Source organism: Ptiloglossa arizonensis, chromosome 5, assembly GCF_051014685.1.
Source record: "Ptiloglossa arizonensis isolate GNS036 chromosome 5, iyPtiAriz1_principal, whole genome shotgun sequence".
In the NCBI taxonomy this organism is placed as follows: domain Eukaryota; kingdom Metazoa; phylum Arthropoda; class Insecta; order Hymenoptera; family Colletidae; genus Ptiloglossa; species Ptiloglossa arizonensis.
Genome location: NC_135052.1, coordinates 15,077,215 through 15,099,938, shown reverse-complemented (window position 1 = coordinate 15,099,938; position 22,724 = coordinate 15,077,215). Strand labels below are relative to the sequence as shown.

General features: G+C 36.5%; 3 protein-coding genes and 1 long non-coding RNA gene across 5 annotated transcripts in view; all 4 read left to right on the top strand.

The window, feature by feature from the left end:
* Positions 1-10,573, top strand: part of LOC143147038 (uncharacterized) — an 87,243-nt gene extending 76,670 nt beyond the window's left edge. The window contains exon 4 of the long non-coding RNA XR_012992158.1: positions 6,645-10,573. This is a non-coding gene — a long non-coding RNA (uncharacterized LOC143147038). The remainder of the gene's footprint in view (positions 1-6,644) is intronic.
* Positions 10,574-12,926: 2,353 nt separating this feature from the next.
* On the top strand, positions 12,927-17,446 carry Rpn13 (regulatory particle non-ATPase 13). 2 transcript variants are annotated; one of them, XM_076312137.1, is made up of 6 exons: positions 12,927-13,243; positions 13,377-13,493; positions 14,507-14,882; positions 14,939-15,081; positions 16,764-17,034; positions 17,213-17,446. In XM_076312137.1, the coding sequence occupies exons 1-5, from the start codon at positions 13,043-13,045 to the stop codon at positions 16,980-16,982; spliced, it is 1,056 nt and encodes a 351-aa protein (XP_076168252.1). In that variant the 5' UTR covers positions 12,927-13,042; the 3' UTR covers positions 16,983-17,034; positions 17,213-17,446. The 2 variants fall into 2 exon arrangements, with proteins under 2 accessions (XP_076168252.1, XP_076168250.1); XM_076312135.1 differs by having other exon boundaries at positions 16,596-17,034.
* Positions 17,447-17,927: 481 nt separating this feature from the next.
* On the top strand, positions 17,928-19,472 carry LOC143147152 (transmembrane protein 45B). Its single transcript, XM_076312138.1, has 3 exons — positions 17,928-18,024; positions 18,121-18,245; positions 18,365-19,472. Exon 3 carries the CDS (start codon positions 18,390-18,392, stop codon positions 19,158-19,160), a length of 771 nt encoding a protein of 256 aa, XP_076168253.1. The 5' UTR covers positions 17,928-18,024; positions 18,121-18,245; positions 18,365-18,389; the 3' UTR covers positions 19,161-19,472.
* Positions 19,473-19,871: 399 nt separating this feature from the next.
* On the top strand, positions 19,872-22,715 carry LOC143146828 (uncharacterized). The gene is made up of 6 exons (XM_076311509.1): positions 19,872-20,371; positions 20,433-20,602; positions 20,679-20,927; positions 21,013-21,173; positions 21,251-21,340; positions 21,408-22,715. The coding sequence occupies exons 1-6, from the start codon at positions 20,250-20,252 to the stop codon at positions 22,485-22,487; spliced, it is 1,872 nt and encodes a 623-aa protein (XP_076167624.1). The 5' UTR covers positions 19,872-20,249; the 3' UTR covers positions 22,488-22,715.
* Positions 22,716-22,724: the final 9 nt, after the last annotated feature.

The window sequence follows — 22,724 nt, the reverse complement described above, 5'->3', positions numbered from 1 at the left end:
AGCTGTCGCTCGATATTTTGAATCAAGAACGCGATAATTTTCCAAGAAAGAGATAGATTGTGGTAAATAACGATCAGCGTACAGCGATGTTCCACGAGTTGTCGCATTATTTTTTTCTGAAATTCCCTCGCGATAATACACATCAAGGACGAGAGCGAGAAACAGAATCGGTATAAATAGTTCCTAGAAGCGGTGAAAATAATACGACGACAACCCGGAGGACGGTATTGTACCATTAATTAACGTGCACGATCGATTCGGTTTTTCCAACGAATAAAAATAATATACGAGGGCCGCATTATTCGCCGAACGGTTTGCTTTTTAGTCCAAAAAAAAAAAATAAACGACTTCTTTCACCGCGGACGGTGTAATTGGTCCGAATTGGGAAACACAATAGCAAAATTTGCATTCGGTGCTTCCCCGGTGACGTTTCACACACCCGGCCAATTCCATGGGTTTTGAATCCAGCTTCTTTCTCTTTAGTCATTTCCGAAGCTACGAAATTGCTGTCGGCCGCAGTTCACCCTTTGTTAACGACTCGTTCAGCGTCCGGTTTTCGGAGGTGCGCGTTAAACGCTCGTGGAAATCCCGGACATATTAAATGATCGTGTAATTACGAATGTTTGCCCACCATCTACCCCTTTTTACTCCGTTTCCCGGCACTCACTGTTTTTCGTATCCAGGGACGGGCACACCTTTTCATAACGAACGAGCACCTCACGGTGTCCGGTCACGGATAGAGGAGGGTTAAATAAAGAGACGACAACGAGTCTCGGGGTCATTTCAAATCAATTTCAGCAATGTCGAATATTTAAATCGAGGCCCGGATCATCTATATATCCCGCTAACCCCTCGTTTCGGTTCGATGTTCCCACTCTTTGTAAGTACGTTGCTCTCCGTCACACCCACCCACTTTACCACGAGTCCTCTCTATTCGTTTTCATTTTCTGCTTCCTTCTCCGTTTCCTACCGCTCCATTCCGTTTTTCTTCTCGCTTCACCTCGTCTGGTTTCTTCCTTCTCCTCTTTCTGCATCCCCGATCTCTTCTGCCTCGTATTCTTCCTCTCCATTCTGTCACCTCCTCTTCTTTTCTTTTTCCTTTTTTTTTTTCTTTCTTTCTTTCTTTCTTTCTTTCCTTCCCCCCTTCCTTTCGCTCCTCCCCCGGCCTGACCCTTTTTCTCTCTCTTCCTCGTTCGTTCACGCAAGCACGCATCCACGCATACCAAATGAAAGCCCACTCTATCTTCCTCCATTCGCTGGCACGTTCATAATCGCTCTCGTCATCGCATGATCCCGGCTGCATTACTCCGAAGAAAGGCCGCTTTCACGAATGCTGCCAAACTGCCTGCGGTCGTTACCCTTTATGATGCACGGATTCAACGATTCGGTGTCTATTGATCGGCACCAGGCTTTCGCCGGCTGTCGTTAAAGTTAAACCCAATTTGATGATCCGCTCATTAAAACGATCGGTACGCGGGATTTCCAACGACCCTGGATAGCATAAAAATAATGATAATTGACTGGCGTCGCTTTCGTAACGGCAACTGTTATTTGTATTCTTGTTTTGCTTTTTTAATCCAACGATCGGACGCTATTCGATTTTGCGTTGTTCAGGGGGAAGTACACTCCATTTTCTTAAGTAATACAGATTAGGTGGTTTCGATGTACTCCATTTTTTCTCGGCAACCGTTCTCGCACGAGTCGCAAATAATTCTTCGTAACTAGCGCATCGATCTCCAATTATTCGTTTTTGTAACGTTTTTATCTCATTTTCGTTTTCTTTTCTTTTTTTTTCGAGTCAACTATTCGCTACAGCGATTTCGAAATAATTCTCAAGAAAACAATTTCGCAACGTTACCGAAAGCAATATTTCAAACGATCGACAATTCGGATGCACTGCCTCGTACGATTACACCAATACCTAATCTGGCATATTGACTGTAAAAATGACGTATTTTAAACTGAGCGTAACTTTATACGAGCGTTCTTAGTATGCATGAGAAGATATTAGTGTGAAAGTAACGTGATATAAAGTGTGCCAATTACGCGAGGTTCGACTAGATCAAATCTCGTATCACGTTGTAATACGAAACAGGACAGACCGAAGTTTTTGCATCTTAAGTTGCGTAACTCGATTCACTTTTGTTTTATTATACTGGTTATTATTATGTACACGTCGGTCTCGTTAAACGTCTGCAAAGTAGCCGGTACGCGAAAGCGGTGGTCGCGTATCCAAAAACTTTGAATACTTTATTCGACTCCTCGTTGCGATTCACCCGTATAAAATCCCGATACGTTACGAACAATCGTTCTTCGGAACGTATCGTATTCGAATTGTACAAATATTTCCAAATCCTTTTGTCTCCGCGCAACGCTACGGATCGAAACCAATCTCGCTACAGATTCGAGGAACCAATTTTTACGATCACGTATTATAACGTTTCGCTAACTGTCGTGTTTTCTGTCTCGTTAGTTGTCGCGCGGTAATCCCCGCCACTTAACTGTATCTGATACGATTTCTCGTTCATCCGCGTGCTGGATGGACTAAAGAGGCGAGCGGAGTCGAACCTAGATAACAGCGCGCGATTCCTGGAACGCGTATCTCCCTCGCTAACTGTACATCCTTAAGTTCGTTGTACGCGTACCTGGGGAAAACCGGGTAAAAGTATCTCCCTCTTCCGGACGATCGTAACTTGGACAACGAGCGAAAGAAAATAATCGTACGGTTCGTACCCAATGGTTGCAACGCGGCACGGATTTGTTCTCGAACATTGCTAGTCTCGTTCGTAGTTCGATCAATGCGAATGAATCCCGGAATCGTACACGAGCCGACAGAATCGCGTCGAAAAGCAGCTCACCGTCCGGTTCATCTCTCATTTTAATAGAGCCAGATTGCGCTAATAAAAATCGCGAACCTAATTAAACCGAAACTCGAATCTCCCCTGTGGAATCTCCCCGGCAACTGTTGCGATCTAACGAATCCGTGGGGGAGGCGACGGAGGGGCGTACGGCGATTAATCAATCCCCCAAAAACGAGCAACGAAGACCAGAGTCGGGCAAGAAAAAAATCGACATTTTCATCGAGACCGCCGCAAAAAGAGGTAAAACTCCGGACGAAAAAGCCCGAAACGGTACGATTGGACGAGTCGGAGAAAGATGAAGCGATCGATACGCGTGGGCGAGGATTTTGATCGAAAGACCGGGAAAAATACGTGCGCGGCGAGTTATTAAAAAGAAAAACCGACGAACGCTCGACGCGCGAAATACCAAAGATCGATTCCCATTAGCCTTCAAAGAACGGCCACGTAGCGTATATAAAACGCGTACAGCCTTGCACGATGCACTCTTAGCCGGGTTCCACTGACGCTGACGTTACCTTCGATTTTAGATTATACGCAAATTATCGTAAACACACTTATCGCGTATCGTAGCTAGAAAGAATCGTCGATCCGGATTCAAGGGGGACACCGGTCGAGCGTACGCGAACGAAGAATAATTTTTATCAGATTCGAGGATGAAAATTTCAAACACGATACGACCGATGTAACACCTTCGAGGATTTTTCTTACACGATCTAGGTACAGTGCGTGTGTACGTGGACCCGCGTCGCGACGTGTCGCGAATAGATCGATCCGCAAGATCGATCGACGATGCGTTAATGCGTTGAAACGAGTCGCCAATTTGATCGTGGAGATCCGCGAATGGAAAACCAGCTCGTTGACACGGACATTTGCAATCGGAGATACTCAGGTGTTGCGGACAAGCGGCTGGCCACGGCTGAACAGACTGCTACACGGATGCACGGGCCGACAGAAAGGAGCAAGGCGAAGGAAGACGGTGGTAATGGTGAAACTATCTTGGGGTTATGCTCCGGTCACTGACATCCAGCCGTGACGCTATATTCTCTTCTCCTGGACACCGACTTTGCCCTCTGACAGGCTGCGTCTGCAGATTACGGGTCTCTCTTACACGGTGTCGGCTCGTGCGCTTGCCTTCTTCTAGCCTGCGGTAACCCTCTCCGAATTGGGTAACGAAAGATGCGCATCTGTACACGGAAAAATTCAGGATTCGTGGAAACGGTAGTACGCCCGGGAACGCGTCTTATTCTTCACGTTTGAGCGACCCGCAACCGAGAACGCTCGTCCTGTCGCGCGCTACGGGAAAATTGATCGATTCGATATGGAACTTCGTGAAAGTATTGGCTCGTTCGAAGAGTAATTTCGTTTTCCAAAATGGAGAATATGCAATTTAATCAAATGTTAATACACTCTGAAAAAATCGTGTCTCATTCTCACCGAAAACAACGAAATGACTTTCCGAACGACCCGATGATACAATTGTTACGTTGTTATTGCGACTCAAGTGACGCGAAAATAACGAACATTCGGCCGACGCGCAATAGGAGCGTTAGGATAGGCAAAGATGCGAGAGTACGTGGTCGTCGCGATTTTAAAATGTCATCGAGAAATATAAATTTTCTTCGTTCTTTTCGAAGAACTTTCGAAGATCACCCAGTGATCTCGTTTCGATTCATTCGAAGTAGGTATACCGCGAACTGGATATCGTTCTACGGTACACGTAAGCGTACAAAGAACTATCGAGTTACAATTTGAAAAAAAAAACGGAATCTCTTTTCGACTAGCTCCGAGCGTTCACCAAAGTTATTTTTATTCCGTTCGAAGAGTTCTATCCGCTCTTTGAGCTTCGTATCTTGCGCTTTTGGACACCCTGTACAGACGACGAACGTCTTTTCCATACAATTTCCCGTTATCTCGAAAGTAACGGATTAATTTTAGATTCATCGACCTTTAACAACCTCTCTGTTATGTTTAAGGTGCCACTGGATGCACTTATAGGGTGGCTGTACTGTATAGCGTAAATTGTGGTAATCGGTTTAGTGGCTCTCGCTCATGGTCGATCCGGTATTTAGTAAAGTACGTGTAACGATGAGATTACGCGTGGCTCTGGATCGCAAAAGCGGATACATCGTTTTTACTTGTTGTTAGTGTTGTCGAAGAGCCACGTCATCCGTAAGACAGCGAATACTCGACGATAGACACTTGGAATGTGTAAACTGAGACGCAGATGTAATTTTCTTGAGCTCGATACCTTGCAAATACCGTTAAACGAACTTTTAAAATACAAGTTCAAGAGTAATCGAACGAAATATTTATCGCGAGCAACGCGATACATATTACTCGAAACGATAATCGAGATGGTCGATGGAAAATGAAATTATTACGATTCCACGTGCGTTTAATCGACCGACAATTAAGACCGTAAAGATAATTCCGCGTGCATCGATACGAATATCTTTTTACAAACTCCAATAAAAGTGCATAAACTGTTACACCGTTACCTTGAACACCGCTGATCGAATTTAGCGCGCATAAAACGCGGCCTAGTTGTCAATTTACAACTTACATCGAATCGAATTATTGACTCGCATTAAATGCTGACTGACGTCAATTTGTACCTCCGCACCAAATCGAATCTCTCGCTGCTCGTAATCATATTAATCACGGCCTGTCCACATTTTCAAACACCTCGTAAATTATCCAACTCGCGAAACTGGGGTTTGACATTTTTGCGCGGGATCTATTTACACATCGATACCTACTTCGTTCCTCGAATCTCGTTCGAGAAACAACCTGCCGTTACGCTCGTGATATTTCATTTTTTGAGACGAGAATTCGATATTTGGTAAACACGCGCGTCGAATCGCTTCAAATATTTTAACATCGAGTTCAAGTTCCCGTGTCGGCCCGTTTGGCAACCGTGAATTGCGCTAAATTTATCACGTTGCGAGCAAAAACGATCGAAACTCCGCTATAAGGACGAAAACTTTTGAATCGTACGCGTTAATTTTTCCACAGAAATGATAAACAGTGACACGATGAATTAAAAGAATTCCTCGTTGAACGATCAAAACAAAAATTCCTGCGACTTCTCCCGGACAAGTGTAAAAGCGCTACACGAGAAACTGAACTTTTGTCTTTAGAAACTGCAAACAATTTCATCGACGAGAGTACTGTTCTCTTCGATCTGTACAGAAGAAATGCCCGTTACGATCGAACCTTTCTTCGCAGCAGCAGCAGACTTTTTCTTAATTTTCTTCGGAGTTTGCAATTGCATCTCCGAAGAAAAAACGTCCCTGTGTTTTTCTAGACATTTTACCGGTCGGTATTAGCACTTCCGCTCTGGAATTGGCAAAAGTGGAGCAAAGAAAAATCTTTGAAAAAGAAATAGGGTCGTAAATTTACCCTACTTATTGTTAACATCTCACGATCTACTAAACGTATGCGTCTACGTTCATATAAAACTTTGTAGATACAATTACCATTGAATTTTGCCTTACGCAACGTTGAAACGGTAATTTGACTTCAACGTTTCGTACGAAAAGCTGAACGACACCGCGCGTTCAACGCGGCCAGAAACGCAAAGTGAAATGTAAAATTTCTTTCCGCTCGGTTCGTAAATGAAATTCAATACGGTAAATTTAACACACCGTGAACGGAACCGGTTAAAAATGATTTTTCCCGCCCGATCGAGCGATCGGGGGCACCACACGAGCCCCGTAAAATATTTACAGTCCGAATGAAATCCATCGGTAAATATCACGCGTCTTTTCAATTCTGTTTCAGACGAACCGTGAACAATGGGAGTTCGAGTGCCGTCTCGAGGGAAAAAGGAAGAAAGAGTCCAAAGTAGGATGAACCGTGAACGGTCTTGATTCCTCGGCCGCCATCGCTGAGTGCAGCTTCGGAGTTCTCCTCGGTTCTTTCTTTCTTTCGTTCCTTCCTTCTCGTTCCCGGGCACCCTATTTTCCTGCAGCTTTTAATGGCTCTCAAGGGTCCCAGTCTTATCGGTAACCCGTTTCCTCGAATCTTCGCTCATTGAAGAATCCGCGGTTCTATTTTCAGGCGTCCCCGCGATCCCGTGAATCGTTAAGGGAAACGAAGAAAACAAAACCCGTGTAAACGTGCAACATAGGAGGGCAACGCTCGCACGAAACTCGAACGTCACGGACGGGCCTGACTCTTTGCTCTACCCGTACATCTCTCTTTGGGTGAGCAAAGTTTCAGGTGGGTCTGTGGCAGTCTACCATCGTGAACGTCGCGAACCAGACCCGGACACCCACGGACACTCATCTCCGACGAAAACTTCAACCTCGAAGTCGGAATCGAATCGCAAACCCGAGATCCAACGGATCTCCTCCTCTGAGAAAGTACTCTTACGCCTGAAATTTGCTTTTTATCCGGTCCTTGTACTCGTTCGCACGGAGAAAACAAAGACGAGCGAAGTTTCAGGTGTGTCCGTGGCAGTCCACCATCGTGGACATCGCCAACCGGACTCGAGCGACCCGTGGAAGTCATCCACGATGAAAAGTTGAACGTCGAAGCCGGAATCGAATCGCAAAACGATCCAACGAGCGTCCTCGGCAGTACTCTTACGCCTGAAATTTGCTTTTTACCTGGTCCTTGTACTCCCTCGCTCGGAGAAAACAAAGGTGAGCAAAGTTTCAGGTGTGTGAGTGCGTTGGGATCAACGAATGCCGTACGAATAACGGCGAGACGACGGAGCGTCGAATAAAAGAAACGGTGAAAAATAGATAGGAACGGTACAGGGACCGCTCGAAGTCGTTGTACAACAACGTCGTACGGCGATCATAAAAGTTATCGCGAGGTCACAGGCGCACCAACCATCATGCCCGCCGAGAAGAAAGACTTGGTCTTGGTTGGCGCGGAGTTGCCGACTTTCCCTCGTACCGGGAACGAATTAATGCTCCCGGTTGCGTAACTCGCGACAACTTTTATTATCGCCCCCGGTCCACGAACGTGAAAAAGCTCGCGCTGAAATTCATCGACGCTAAGTGGAATCATCGAGACCTTCCTTCGTCTTCGAGGAAGTAGAGGTTATTGTTTGGTATCGAAAAGAGTGATAAAGGATAATCGTGAACCGACGTACACAGAGTCGCGTACGCATTCAAGAATTCGATGTAACGGCAGCGATCTTTTTGAGGAAAATTCTTGGAAAAGTCGAGCGGTGGTTAAACGTATGGGGAAAAATTGTTCCAAATGTTAGTTTCTAAAACATATTCAAAAATCGTCGAAATTGATGAGACCCTTCCTTCTTTAAATAATTATCAAAGTAAATTTTAAGCGTTCCTCGAGTACGACTCGGTTCATCGAACCACTGTTTAGACGATTGTACTCGTTCTTGTGCACACGTGTCCCGTTTGCGACTTTGCAATCGATAAGGTTCGATATAAAGTGCAAAGTGTCATCGAAAATGTCGAGAAACTTGGACGAAAGATCTGCGCGATACAAAAGAGGAAGTTCGAGGGATATTGCTTAGAGTTTGTGCACGATTAGTATACTATATACACGACGGGAACAGCTGTGTGTACACAGTAAAGGGGGAATGTGTTCACCAAGTTCCAACTTGATAAATTAATTACCTTTTACCCGTATCTCGTATTTTATCAAATCTCTGCCAATTACGACACATACATGTTTGAAACGTTGTGCGAATAACTCGGATCGTGTGCATACAAACGAACATAATATCTCGAACTTCGTGTTTGTTATTACCGATACACAATGCTTTCGACCCCTCGTTTCGATTCACCTTTGGTATTAAGACAAATATTAACGACCGAGAACCTATAAATGATACAAGACACGATGCGACATTTTAGATATGTAAATTGCGTTTGCGTACATTAACAATCCTTACGTATGTATATATGTAAAGTATATTTACAAATTAGTCAAATGTGGAAAATCTCCGTCGTTAGTGTAAAAAGAAATACACTGCAACGTGTAATCGTTACGTATAAAAATGAACAAAGAATCCAAATATATGAATAACGTATCCAAAAAAAATTCCCAACTATCGGAGAATCGTGTAAACGTTGAATCAATTTTCTTCGTCTCTTTACTGGGTATTTACACGATCATTGTATATAAATAACAATAGAAATGAATCACGAGGAGACTTCTTATTCGAACGATTATTCTGCTATTCTTTAAACGTAATTTAAACGTCCTATCTGTAAGTGTAGAGTATCTAACCCTCTTAGACCTAGTTTTCTATTGGGTTTCATTAACCGATAATTGGTTCTCAAGCAGTTTCGAACAAATTGTGAATATATGTTACAAAGTATTTGGTTGTTCTGAAAGTCGTTTCGTTTTCCAAAATGGAGAATATATAATTTAATAAACTATTTTATACACTCTGCAAAAATGGTGTTTCATTTTTACAAAAAAAAAAACGAAATGACTTTCGAACAAGCCAATACATACATTGGTAATAAGCGTTTCGTATTGAATCATCGTCTCATAAGTTCGTGCCGCATATTTTTCTACCTTATGAAGTAATATTTTAATGTTACCTATGAAGCTAATATACAAACCCTGTAGATACAAAGAAAGAAAAATATTATACGCGCACTATCGATGTATTCGATCGAGCGACAGTTGTTCATTGTACTGTACCAAACAAACAATTCAATTTTTCATTCCACGATAAGTGATTGCTTGCGAATCGAATCAAATTTGATTAGCCGCGGGAATCAATGTTTAAGCAAAGTCTGTTCTACGCCTAAATGCTACAAAAGATACAGGCCTGTGTGTCCTTCAGAAACGGAAGTCTCGTTATAGACAACGGATGTTTATGCGAAGGCATACTTGTGTAGATTGTAAGCAAACGAATAGTCCGTAAAGGTTTCAAACATGTATTTCTGGCTCCATCCGTGATTAATCTTTGAAAAATACAAACAACGTTATTGAACCTTAATCGGTCCACATTTACAAGCATTGCTATGTATGAAATATATACGGAACGTCTGAAATATAAAATTATAAACGTGCAACGATCGATCGTACGCTATATTACCGCGATGCGGAATAATTGTTCTTTTCTTAAAAGCGTTGTTCACCAATTCTGTATATCGCGATAAGAATCGTTTCGTTGACCACGTAAACGTGTTGAATGAAATATTACGAACCCAGCGTGTAAGCGATTAACACGAGAGAGTAAATTTTTTGTCCATGAATTTTTGTCGGTTATCGCTACTATTTGCATCGTTCGAAGTAAGATGAAACTCGCGTTTTGGAAAATTCTCCTAACCGCAGGAGAGATGCGTTCAAGAATCGGTCTATGATTAGCAATGACGTTAGACGGGTCTTGAAAAGACTAATAAATCAAATCGTGCGTTAGGATCTGGTTTCCGTCAGTGTCAGGCTTCCCCGTACGTGTATAAATCAATAACAGTGTGGTCGAAGCCAATGTAATCGAGAGTATGTAACTTTATACTTTAAAGTCAATAAGAAACTACATGTACGCGTTGAAGCAAACAAACACGAAGAGATTCGGTTAATATTTTTAAATAGTTTTTAATCTCTGTGAAATTACTTGACTTTCGAACTACGCTTTGTACTTTCTCCAAGAATATACGATGTGATGCGATGTAACGTATAAATAAACAGCGAAATTGTTAGTTAAATACGTTTAGCGTAATATAATATTCCGATGTATCGCGTTTTGTAAAATAAATATTTACTTTATCATTCAAGAACCTTGAATTTTCACGTACAATAAATTCTACTGGTATTTCTTTTTTCCTAAAAATCACATTCTGTTCCCAAACATCACAATCCTTAAATTAATTGAACATCATAAAGTGTTCGAACTTTAACAAATATTTTAATTTATTATCGGTTAAAATTGGTAAAAGAATTCGATTTGTTCTTCCATTTAAATTGTACGAGTATTCGAATTCTATACGAATTATTGTATCGGGTGACATTTTTGAAAATCAGTAAACGTACGCGGTGCTAGTGATATTTAGGATCTCGGTTCAAATTTTCACTTCATTTTACGAGTATATAAACAAATCTAACCCGGAGCAACCGACGAATCCAAAAATAAGAACGTATTACCATCGTAGACATCTTAATCGTAAAACGTAATAATGAATTGATCTTAAATTAGTTTCATTGCATTCGTGTTGTCTATAATGCTTGTACAGAATTTGATTCGGTTAGTTTAATTGTTTTCGTGTTGTCGATGTACATTGACAAAAGCATAAAAAACAGATTAACCTATTTAGAGATACTAGCAGAAAAATGTATGTATATTTAGTTTTTAAGATACTTTAAATATTATAACACGAAAGTAACCACTAAAATTATAAATAAATATTCATAATTAAAATCCTCAATAATATAACATAGCGACATTGCCACAAGGTTAGTAGTAGATGCCATGTGTCAATATCAATTTAAATTATTCGTTATTTCAAATAAATTAATTTGTCCCTGAATCGATTAAAGAAATGATAAACCTTTTGCATCACCAACAGGACCTCTATAACTTAATATCCAAATTTTCGTTTACATAGAAAAATTTGTACAACTTATACTCAATCTAATTTATGTACAACGTGCAACGGCTACAAGCATGTAACCAACACAGAGCGCGTGGCCGCTATTTTAACAAATAGGACAGAACCCGCCATCTCAGGACGATAGTCGGAAATAGTTAGGTTCGATTCTTGAGATTAATAACCGACAACAGGAATTCAAAATTCACTGGACCGCAGAACAAGTATAGAATACACAAACGAAATGTACCTCTTACACTTGACATACAAATCAGAGATTGCAATAGAATTAAAATACGTATTTTAAGCAAATTAATTACAATCAAAGTATTTTTTTATAATTAAGCAAAGAATGAAATAAATATATTTCAAACTAGACACCTCTAGTAAACTCACGTAAACTCACGGGAACGCACGTGACTTCCAGTGATCTCCAGTTGCCTCCATTGAAATCACGTGACCTCAAGTGTCCCCACATGACCTCCAGTGGATAATCGGGTTATCGTATTACCGTATTATCCGGATTAGGTGACCTCACGCCACCTCACGTGAACTCACGCCACGTGGAGATAGTAGCAATTGACACCGGGTAGAGATTGAAGAAGAAAGGCAAACTGGTCCAACTTTTCGCACAGTATCCATTGAATTTATTATCAAAAGTGAAAGAGTGGACAACAATAGTCATAGCAATTAAAAGTGAAACTACGCACCTAATTAAGAAGTCCTTTATTGTCCAACATTGTTTTGTTACATTTCGTAGTTCATACTCATTCGGATTTAGTTCATACTCATTGGAAAATTATAAACTCCATTATACAATAATCCTATATCAATTAAATGTAAATTAACACTAAAAAAGAACAATCTCTACAAATAGAGTGAATACATCAATTAAAATCCTTATTAGGAAACATTTCTTAACTAACAGTAAAGAACTGAATTTTTGTTGTGTGGTGACATCTAGCAACGTACTAGCTGAAAGTGCTCTTTCCGAAGCATTCTGTGTTTGCGTATATGACTTGTATGCGTAACGCACAATTAATAAAAAATGTTTAAATGTCTCAATTATATGTCTAATAAATAATCATTATTTTTAATTACGTGCATTAGCTTTTATTTATAAAGTCTACTTACGTTATGTATGAGCGCTCATTTAAGTAGGAATAATTGACACGAGTTTTTAAGTATGTTTCACTTGACAACTGCACGTTTTTATTTAATTCTTATAAAACATGATGTTCCATTTTAAATCGACCTCATCGACTTATATACGTATTCAATAATTGCTTGGCGAAGTACACAGATTCGTATATTCGTGCCTTAAAATTTGCTGCTTTTAAATAATGCTGTATTACCTTACCAACTATAAAGAATTACACTAATGTCTAGAGAAATTTTTGCAGTCTAGCTTCTATAGACTATCTAGTTGCTACAAAATGTACCTTATCAACAAGTTGCGAGAATCCATGAACCGCTCTCAGCCCCCTGGTGGAAACCGGGAGGTATCACCACAAATTCGATGTATGATCGAAAATCTTTTAATACGCCATTTTAAAGTGCAGTGTCATCAGTGCGCAGTGTAACGAAAATTAACCGCCTATCGTAGTTTAATATATTTATCAAAACAAAACACATTTGTTTAAAGAATCGAGTATGTCGGAAGGAGCTCTTTTCGGAAATAATGCTTCTCGCGGTACTTCCAAAAATTTGGTGGAGTTCAAAGCTGGAAAAATGACCATGAAAGGAAAAATGGTATATCCAGATACACGAAAAGGCCAGCTGTACGTTTATCAATCTGACGATTCATTGATGCACTTTTGTTGGAAAGATCGTACGACAGGATTTGTTGAAGATGTAAGTTTTTTTTTATTATTCCCATGTTTTATTGAAATGTGAAAGAAATTACAAAGTACGTTTATTTGTTAAATTTATATGTTCCTTTTAACTATGCAAAAATGTTTGTAAGCACTTTTTTGTTTTTTTCTAGGATTTAATTATTTTTCCCGATGATTATGAATTTAAATATGTTCCTCAATGCAAAACTGGAAGAGTATATGTTTTACGATTCAAGTCATCGAACAAAAAATTTTTTGTTTGGCTCCAGGTGGGTTAAATTTTACTGTTGATATTATTCGAAGTCATTGTTCGAATCATATTTCACATAATTTGAATTATAAAAACTAGTAGATTATTTATATATATTACTTCGAACATAAAAGTTCATAAAAGGTAAGTTATATTTTGAAAGATGCACTAGAATTTCATTGTTATTTCATTATATATTTGTCTATTACAGTTTTATTAATTTTTTGTTTCTTTTTCTAATAAAAAGATTATGTGTGCAAAGCCTTTATAAACTATTACAAGATGTTTTCTCAAACATTATGTAATAGTGAAACAGTTCCTTTTTTAATACTTTAGAGTTTATCCAAATCCTTTATCTAGCATATAGATTGTCATTCTAAGAATATGTCTAGTGAGTAAAGATAAAGTCTTTTTATTGATTTAACTAGTATTTAATTAACTTAAAAACAAAATTTATTTGAAATATTTATTCATATTTTTGCTTGGGAAATTTTAGACAAGATTGTCTTGTTAGGTGGTAATCGCTTCAATGTATATCTATAATAGCATCTATATAATTGTAAGTGTTTATGAATTCTTTTACTAATATTTTACTAATATATTTTCAAGAATGTGATAATGTTGTTGGGGTTAACAATGAATACACAAGTAGAATGACTAGTGGAATTAGAATGGCAACAAGGTTAAAGTACATAAAAAAGGGAAGATTAAATATCTCCAAAAATGAGGTATTTACTCATGTTTCTTTAAATGTCAAAGAGATTCTTAAATCACGGAACTTCTTTTTTGTATATGTACAAAAGGAAAAGTTACACGAGCCATATGATAATGAAATAGTTGAAGTAGTAAGCAGTAATAAAATTATTTATACCACTTGAAGTGTTTATGTACTCGGATAAAAGTAATATTCTAATATTTTGTTTATAAGTATGTTTATTTTAGTTCAAAGTATGTGAAATATACAAATTTGTAAGAATTTATGAAATTTATAAAATAATTATACTCCCTATTTAACATAGTATTGTTTTGTAGGATCTTAAAACAGATAAAGATGAAGAATATTGTAGAAAAATTAATGAAGTTCTTAATAATCCACCAACTTCTGGACCACAAAGAATTCGCAATATGAATACGGAAAGAGATTTTCAAAATATATTAAAATATATGTCACAACAGCAATTAATGCAGTTGTTTGGTGGTGTAGGTCAAATCGATGGTCTAGGTAGTTTACTAGGTACAATGACTACAGCTCAGGGTGGACCTAGTACTAGTGCTCCTGCAGTCACTGGTTCAAATCGACGTCTATATCCACCAATTAATCGACCTCGAATAACTACAAATACTGTAGGACCTTCACCGCAAACAGTATCTTTACCAGCATCTGCTAATGATACTCCAAAACCCAATGGTAAGTGAATTCATTACATAAGTAACATGTGCTGATTCATATAAATCTTTATCTAGGAGACAATAAACAATCAACGAAAACACCTCCTGCATCAACACCTGGAGCAACAACAAGCACCAATAACAAAATACGACTTAGCGATCTTCAAACATTTTTATCGAAAATTCCAACATCAACAGAAACAGAATCTGTTGTTCAGGTAATATCTTATATTCATTAAATAGCTATATTTAACATATACTATTATTTCTCAATTTTCAGCTTGTCGATAATTTTATTAACATAAAACTGCTTAATTAAAAATGTTATTGTAAGTGATTTAACACAATATGTAATAATTTATAGCACTATTATAATTCTATTGTATGTATTCTCAAAGATAGAATACATATATAGTTAATATAATGTATTATATTAATGCAATAGCAATATAACAGTTCTAAGAATATATTAACCAAAATTGAGATATTGTAATTATCAAAAATAATATTCTGACTAAGTAGAATGATACATACATGAAAAAACTATATACAATAATGAACAATTATAAGAAAGAAGAAGTAGATTAAAATTTAAGGATTTGGTTCTTTTCATTCAAAATTACTTATTAAAATGTATTTGCTTTTATTACACGAATAATAATAATAATAATAATAATAGGAATAAATGATAAAACGTATTTTATATAATGCAATGATACATATTGTACATAAATCATTCAATAACAACATTCTTAATGTTTATATTTTTCGCTTAAAATGCTAAATATTTGTGTAATATTCATTTTGTTTTTAATTTTCAATGAACCTAATCAAAAATGTTTTGTACTTGTTCCTTTAAGGTCATAAATTGTAATTATATAGAAACGCAATTTCATTGTCATGATTATTTTTATAAAACAACAGACTTTTCTTGTGTAATTTTTGTTCAAAAATATAATCTTGCATTAAGTAATTCCTTAAGAGCTACATCATTATTTAAATTGAAATAATACAGAGTGATATATGTCTTGAACAAAATTTGAAGTTATGAATATTATGCAATATTTTATTGAATGCACTAATATACTAATAAACTATTTACTTTTTTTTGATAATGTATCTTTTCTTACAGTTGTTATTATTATCAAGAATAGAAAGGTACACTTGAGTGAAAGTCAAACTTTAAAATTACGCAAGTTTCATTATTTTTTTAAGCAGCTGTGTAAAAAAAAGTCATTTGTTGTATCTTCTACACTAGAATTAATCAGATTCTAATTACTTACAAAAAATCAATATTATTATCTAACAAATGTTGCATGGTCATATAAACACAAATTCTTTTGTCATCTAACTTTTTTTTTTTTTTTTTTTTTTAAATGTGATAATGTTTTTTAAAATATCATGAATAATCGCATAACAAATTATATAAAAAATTGGTAATCATATATTCATAATATTGTTTCAAGTTTCAAACTTTATTTGTAATATTGTGTAAATTTTGTTCCTGTCCTAGAATCAATGGTCTCACCAGTAACTAAACCGCAGTATACATTGACAAAATAATATTATAAAATCAAAGGATAGAGGCATGGTTTTCTCATTATTTAATACTGTTTTCTACTCGAACTTTTCCTGGCTGTCGGAGACTCTGGCTCTGCTGAGCAGTTGGGGAAGTTTCTCTGGGATTATTTGTTGTTTTCGGCCACCTACAGCACAGCTTATTGTCCGGCAGAGGGGCGTAGCAACTGAGCTGACCAATGACATCCCTGCGGCGATCTCTGCATCGGAAAGCTTGGAGCGTGCACTGAGACCGCACTTACCACCAGGGGATCACCTGTGTACCACGCTATTGTCTACCCAGTTCTCCCAGGCGCTATCAATGTTCTGGTCTGCTTTGCAGTCAGGCCAGGCGGGATCTGTCATCCGTCAATTTGGCTTGGGACCGGACGCTGTTGATGCTGCTACCAGTGGAAACATTGAAGAATTCGTCACTGCTCTTGAATCCGAAGCTAAGGCTGGCCAAGAACAATCACAGCAAGGACAAGAGGACAATAATACGAAACAAGCTTCACCAACATCTAGTCCAGATAAGAAAGACGACGACGAAGGAATGCTTTAGATTAAGAACAAAATTTAATGCGTCTGATTTCATCTATATTTTCATTTAGAAGGTACGCACCATGTATTACATTATAATCACGTATGTGTAATAAATACTTCCTTGAAGAATAATGTACTTTATTACAATTCAAAAATATTTAAAATCATCTTTTGAAATGTAAATGTAAAAAGTTATTTAAACATAGAATATTTATAAATTTGTACAATAATAAAAAGTTAACACTTTAGTTGTGGCGCGCTCCAACTGAGAAACGACCGCTGTGTGCAGCAATGCTGTAACCGCAGTTAATTGCTGTGATGAGAAGCACCAGTAAAGAATAAAACCAGGACTGCAGTGGTAATTTATGCACCCTATGCATATCGTTTACTGATGGAGGGAATATGAATGAGACTAAATGTGACATTTATAACAAAAATGTATTTAACACATTATTCATAATAAATGTTGCATTGATATCTCGATTCATGATGTTATCATGCTTAATATAAACAATACATTTGTACACATGAATATTTTTACATCCTATATCATTATATTAATAATTAAATTGTGTTATATAGTGAAATATACTTTATTTAGTTAAAACAAAAAAGGAAATAATTCTATTGTAAAATTGGAATTCAAATCCTTTCCCATAGAGCTTCGATGCAATTCATTAAATTTTAGTTTAATTGGAGAAATGTGCACGCGTAAATAATACGATGTTATTTAATCTACTTTACAATGAACTCTGGATCATTGTCCATGCTTGCATAATACTTAGTGATGCAACGAAAAAATGTCGACACTACAAATATTAATTTTTGCCGTTAAAAGGAATACGACTCATCAAAAACATCCCATTCTCCTCGGTAAGCCTCTGTAAATAATCTGCTATTCATTAAATTCATAACTTACTATAAAATTTAAATAACGCCATCTAGCGTATTAGTTGCGCGATAGCTAAAAGCCTGTGGAGAAGGTGAAGAGAATACGTTTGTCGTGCCATGTTCTCCTTAAAAGGAACGAATTAATAAACCTTTGTGTACAACACAAAAGAGTTCGTGCAATTACTACTTTGTTAATTCAATAAAGTTTATTTGAATTATTAATAGTGAGTTATATTTGGTTATTAATTCTTCCTCTAATTCTCTAGTCTCGATCTCCGGGATACAAATATAAAATGAGCAGATCCCTTGTGCATCATTAGAAGCAAGAACTGAAACAGTTGGAAAATCCAGGAGTAAGCCTTGCATGAGTGCTTAGTTTTTGGAATATACAGTAAGTAATTTGAAATATATTCTTGATTGAGAACTATTTTTTATTAAACAATTAAAAATTGTATAATAGTATCAAGTATATGTTACTTTATTAAACACTGTCTTTTGTACAATTTACAGGTTTACTGTCAAGAAACAACTCTCAATGTATTCCATGGACAGCCATCTGCCATGTATTCTAACTGGGTTTATCTTCTACAGTTTTGGCTTAAAATGGTGTTACGATTATGCTAAATATTGGGTATCTTTGAGACCCAGAGATGATTCAAATACAGCAAAGGGACTAAAGTTTACAGAGAAATGTGAAAAGCTGTTAAATAGACACCCAATAGAGGGAAGCTTGAAATTAATAGCAACTGCTATAGGTTTAGCTGGTACAGTAACTGGGGGTTTACAACAAGTTGGTACAGTGTCTCCAAAAGTTGTAGTAGCTACAATCTATCTATTTTTTGCATTCTCTGGTCTTGTTGATGTTTTGAATTTTTATTTTCCTCACAATGTAAGTGAAGGATTAGTTAAACTGGCACTTGGCCAAAGCTTCTTCATAGAAGGTTTCCTTTTTTTATGGGGAAGTGTAGGGAGCAATACAATAGTCAATTTAATTTTAGCTTTTATAGTATGGACAACATCTATAGCCATTATTTTGGAACTTGTTTGGCCTGAATTGAAACTTTTAAGAGCTTGTACCACATTACTCCATGGTGGTTGGATAGCACATATGGTACGTGTATACCACACAGCGCCACTTTTGCCAGAAGGTGTTGCTCTTATATTTTCTTGGCATGTTGCTGCTGCATCAGCTGTAACATTGTGTGTAGTAGCTGTAACAAGAAGCTGTGCACCAAGACTTATGGTGGGTGAACCACCAGAGATACCAATTTATGACTATTATCAAGCACCAGACCACAGAATGTAAACTTTTTGAATAATTTAACTTTGTGCTCATATAAAACTTAGGCAAAATGCACAAAAGTAATATTTTTAGAGTAGCATATTATCAATATTGTAGTGCTAGAAAATCAAAAAGCACAAACCAAATTCAATTTTTACATGACATCAGTATTTTTTGACATAATATTTATAACAATACTTCATTTTATAATACAACAAATGACTCTATTTTATATGCCCTTAATTATACAGATATGATAGTATAAGCAATTTTGTACTACCTTGATATTATAGGTAAAATACTCATTAGGAAGTAAGAGGTGCCTTAAAATATTATTGCTTACTTATTTATTAATAGAAGAACAAACTTCATCTTTTGTAATAAGTATTTCTACTTCGTCACAAACTATATGTGCCAAAAAACTTTACATAATTTTACATTGTATATAAATCCTTTTATTAAATATATTTGTAATCCATAAATTGTAGTTTATTCAGAAATTTTTTATTTAGGTAAGTATAAATTTATTGCTTATTGTTTACAATAGGATCGACCACTTTGATTTCAGCATTCTAGAAATATGTTGAAGAGGAGTATTTCCTAATGTTCTGGAATAAAATTGACGTTCACTCGTAGTTTACAACATACACATATGTGATTATGCATTAGCATGTATATTTCATATACAATGTTACTAGACACTAGTTCTGAAATCCGTTATAATACCAACCTTGATAACATAAACACCTTTCTTGATTGAGTCGAGTGTGTAGATAATCGACCGTAACCTAACTTAGGTTATAAGTGGTCTTATCCTTTTTATCAATAATAACAGTGTATTCAAAGTTGGGTTAGGTTTTTAAAAACAGTATACGATACGATGGCTATGATACAGTATATAGATCACTCTTTTATTGTTTAGTTAATTTTTATCCATTATTATTGTGCAATGTAATGTATGTATAATCATCAATAATGGTTTTATATTAATAAAGTATTTATTGTCTTGTATAAAGTATTTACGTATGAAAAATAATGAATTTGTAATTAATTTGAGAGTCTAAATTTTACTCTGAGTAAAATTTGCTTTCTACAAAATAAAAAAAAGTTAACATGGAAGCAACAACCATAGAATCTATGGAGGAGAGCCCTGAAAAGGTCCAAACTAGTCTTCCAGTACAAGTAGTACGAGTACCAGTAAAACATGCAAATCTTGGAATAAGAAGTCATGCCATGTAAGAGAATAAAACAAAGTAAATATTTTTTACAATATATTGAGGATAATTTATGTTTCAGGGATATGAGTACAATGGTAGAACTAACTTCTTTTAGTACTCTTGGGAAAATACAGCCATTTTTAGTTACAATAACAAGTACTGCAGCTTTGCTGGTAGATTTACATTGCCATTTAACTGACAAAGAAGTTTGTGGCTACTTGGGCGGTCATTGGGATATTAATTCACACAGTGAATATCTCTGTAAAAATTAATGTAAACAATGAATAATTCCATTAACTAAAAATTATTTTTTTTTAAATTTTAGATTTATCCATAACAACTGCCTTTCCGTGCAGATATTCTGGCAAAGACAAATCAGCTGCAGCTGCAGTTGAAGCTGAAATTGCAAGGGCTATGGAATGGAAGCGTGTCACTTTAGTTGGATGGTATCATTCTCATCCTACATCACATGCTTCTCCTTCTCTTCGAGATGTTGATTCTCAATTAGATTATCAGATTAAAATGAAAGGACCCAGTGATAATGGATATACACCATGTGTGGGGTTAATATGTTGTAAGTTTCTTATGTTGCATTTGATGAAAATACAATTTTGTAAATTATACTTGCATAAATAAAAAAATAATACCATTAATTTTAGCTCCTTACAACACAGATGGAAGTTGTTATGAATCAAATTTTAATGTGTTTTGGTCTTTACCACCCCCTGAAAATCGACCTCACGAATATCCAAGACCAATGTTATTAAGTTACACTTTATCCCAAGAGCATTTTCTTTCTCAAGATACATTAGAAGAAATTGTAAGTATACGTCTCTGTAGTTAATTAATAATTGATTACAAATAACTTAAGAGGGTATTACATGTTCTTTATTCTAGAGAAGATGTATAGAGTATTACAGAAGTGAAGGAGGTATTGATTTTACTGCCAATTTTAACAACAATACAACTTATCTTGAACGTTTAAGAGTAAGTATAGAAGAAATAATGTAAACAATATGCAAATAATACTAAACTGTTTATATTATGTTAACAGTGTTCTCTCGCGTCCAAATTGCCTGGACGTAATAGATCAAATGGTTCTTATTGGGATGTAATTAGAGAAATGATTTGTCCTGGTTCTGAAGATGGAACAACACCTGATTTTCTTGCTATGAAATTCCCATTAGTACCTGTTTCAGAATCTCTAGTTCCTTCTGTTCCACCAGGAGTTGGTCTTGCACCCAACAATGCAGCAGTCTTCCTCACTCCTGTGAATTTTAAACCTGATAGTGCCATAATTACTCCCACATCAAAGCCTTTTGTGATGCAACCATCTACTTCTAGAGATAGTATTAAAAAGGATAATATTATAACCACAGATACAGCATCTATCACACAGATAAAGGATGGTAATTCTTCAACATCTAAACAACACATATCAGCTTCAGAAGTTATTCCTAGTTTTCAATCTGGAGAACTCACGGTCTCTGTAAAAAATGCAAAATGTGACTATGATTTCTCGCCAGCTGATTTTTCAAAACTGCCTAATCCACTCGGAACGGACACCGGTGTTAATAAAACACGTTCGTCTGCAACACCAGATTTCCCTTTAGCTGATATAACGCAACAGATTTCGAAGTTTTCTGACTTATCAAAGTTAGCAAATTTTTCCACGTCGGATTTGGCAAAACTTTCTGGATTTTCAATCGCAGATTTTACAAGGACATCGTCGCCTTCGCCATCCACATATATGCGTAATATTGCTAATTTGTTTGGTTCGATTGGCAAAATTTCTCCTGCAAGAGATATTGAAGGGAATGAACGTAAACCAAGCGATTTTGCGATGGTTGATTCCATTCAATCGCCCTTCAAAGGGACTACCGGATCTTCAGAATCTTGTAGGACTTTTTCTGTAACTCCTGAAGACTATTCAACTGATCGAAAGAAAATAGAAGTACAAAATGATAATATGAAGCTTAATCGATCAAACGAATATCAAGGAACCGAAGATCTGACAATTTCTAATGTTAAATCCGATTTTGGTGGAATGTTGGATATGACGACATTGCATAAGAAGCAACAATCACAATCTGGCGATATTGGTGATTCGCTAAATTTGTCTAAAGATCGTTAGTAGATTTGCTGCGTTAATCAGTATTTTGCAATTGTAATTATTTCTATACGTTTATATATTGTATTGTACATCTGAAATTAACTCTTGGTAGTGCCAGATTGTATTTGATCTAATTTGTACACGTATGTTTACTAATCGTGTAATATTTGTATGCAAATTATGTTCTTTTCGAAATTTTGGAGAAATCCAAAATGATAATTTTCACATTTATTATATTTAATAAACAAATGTTTTTTA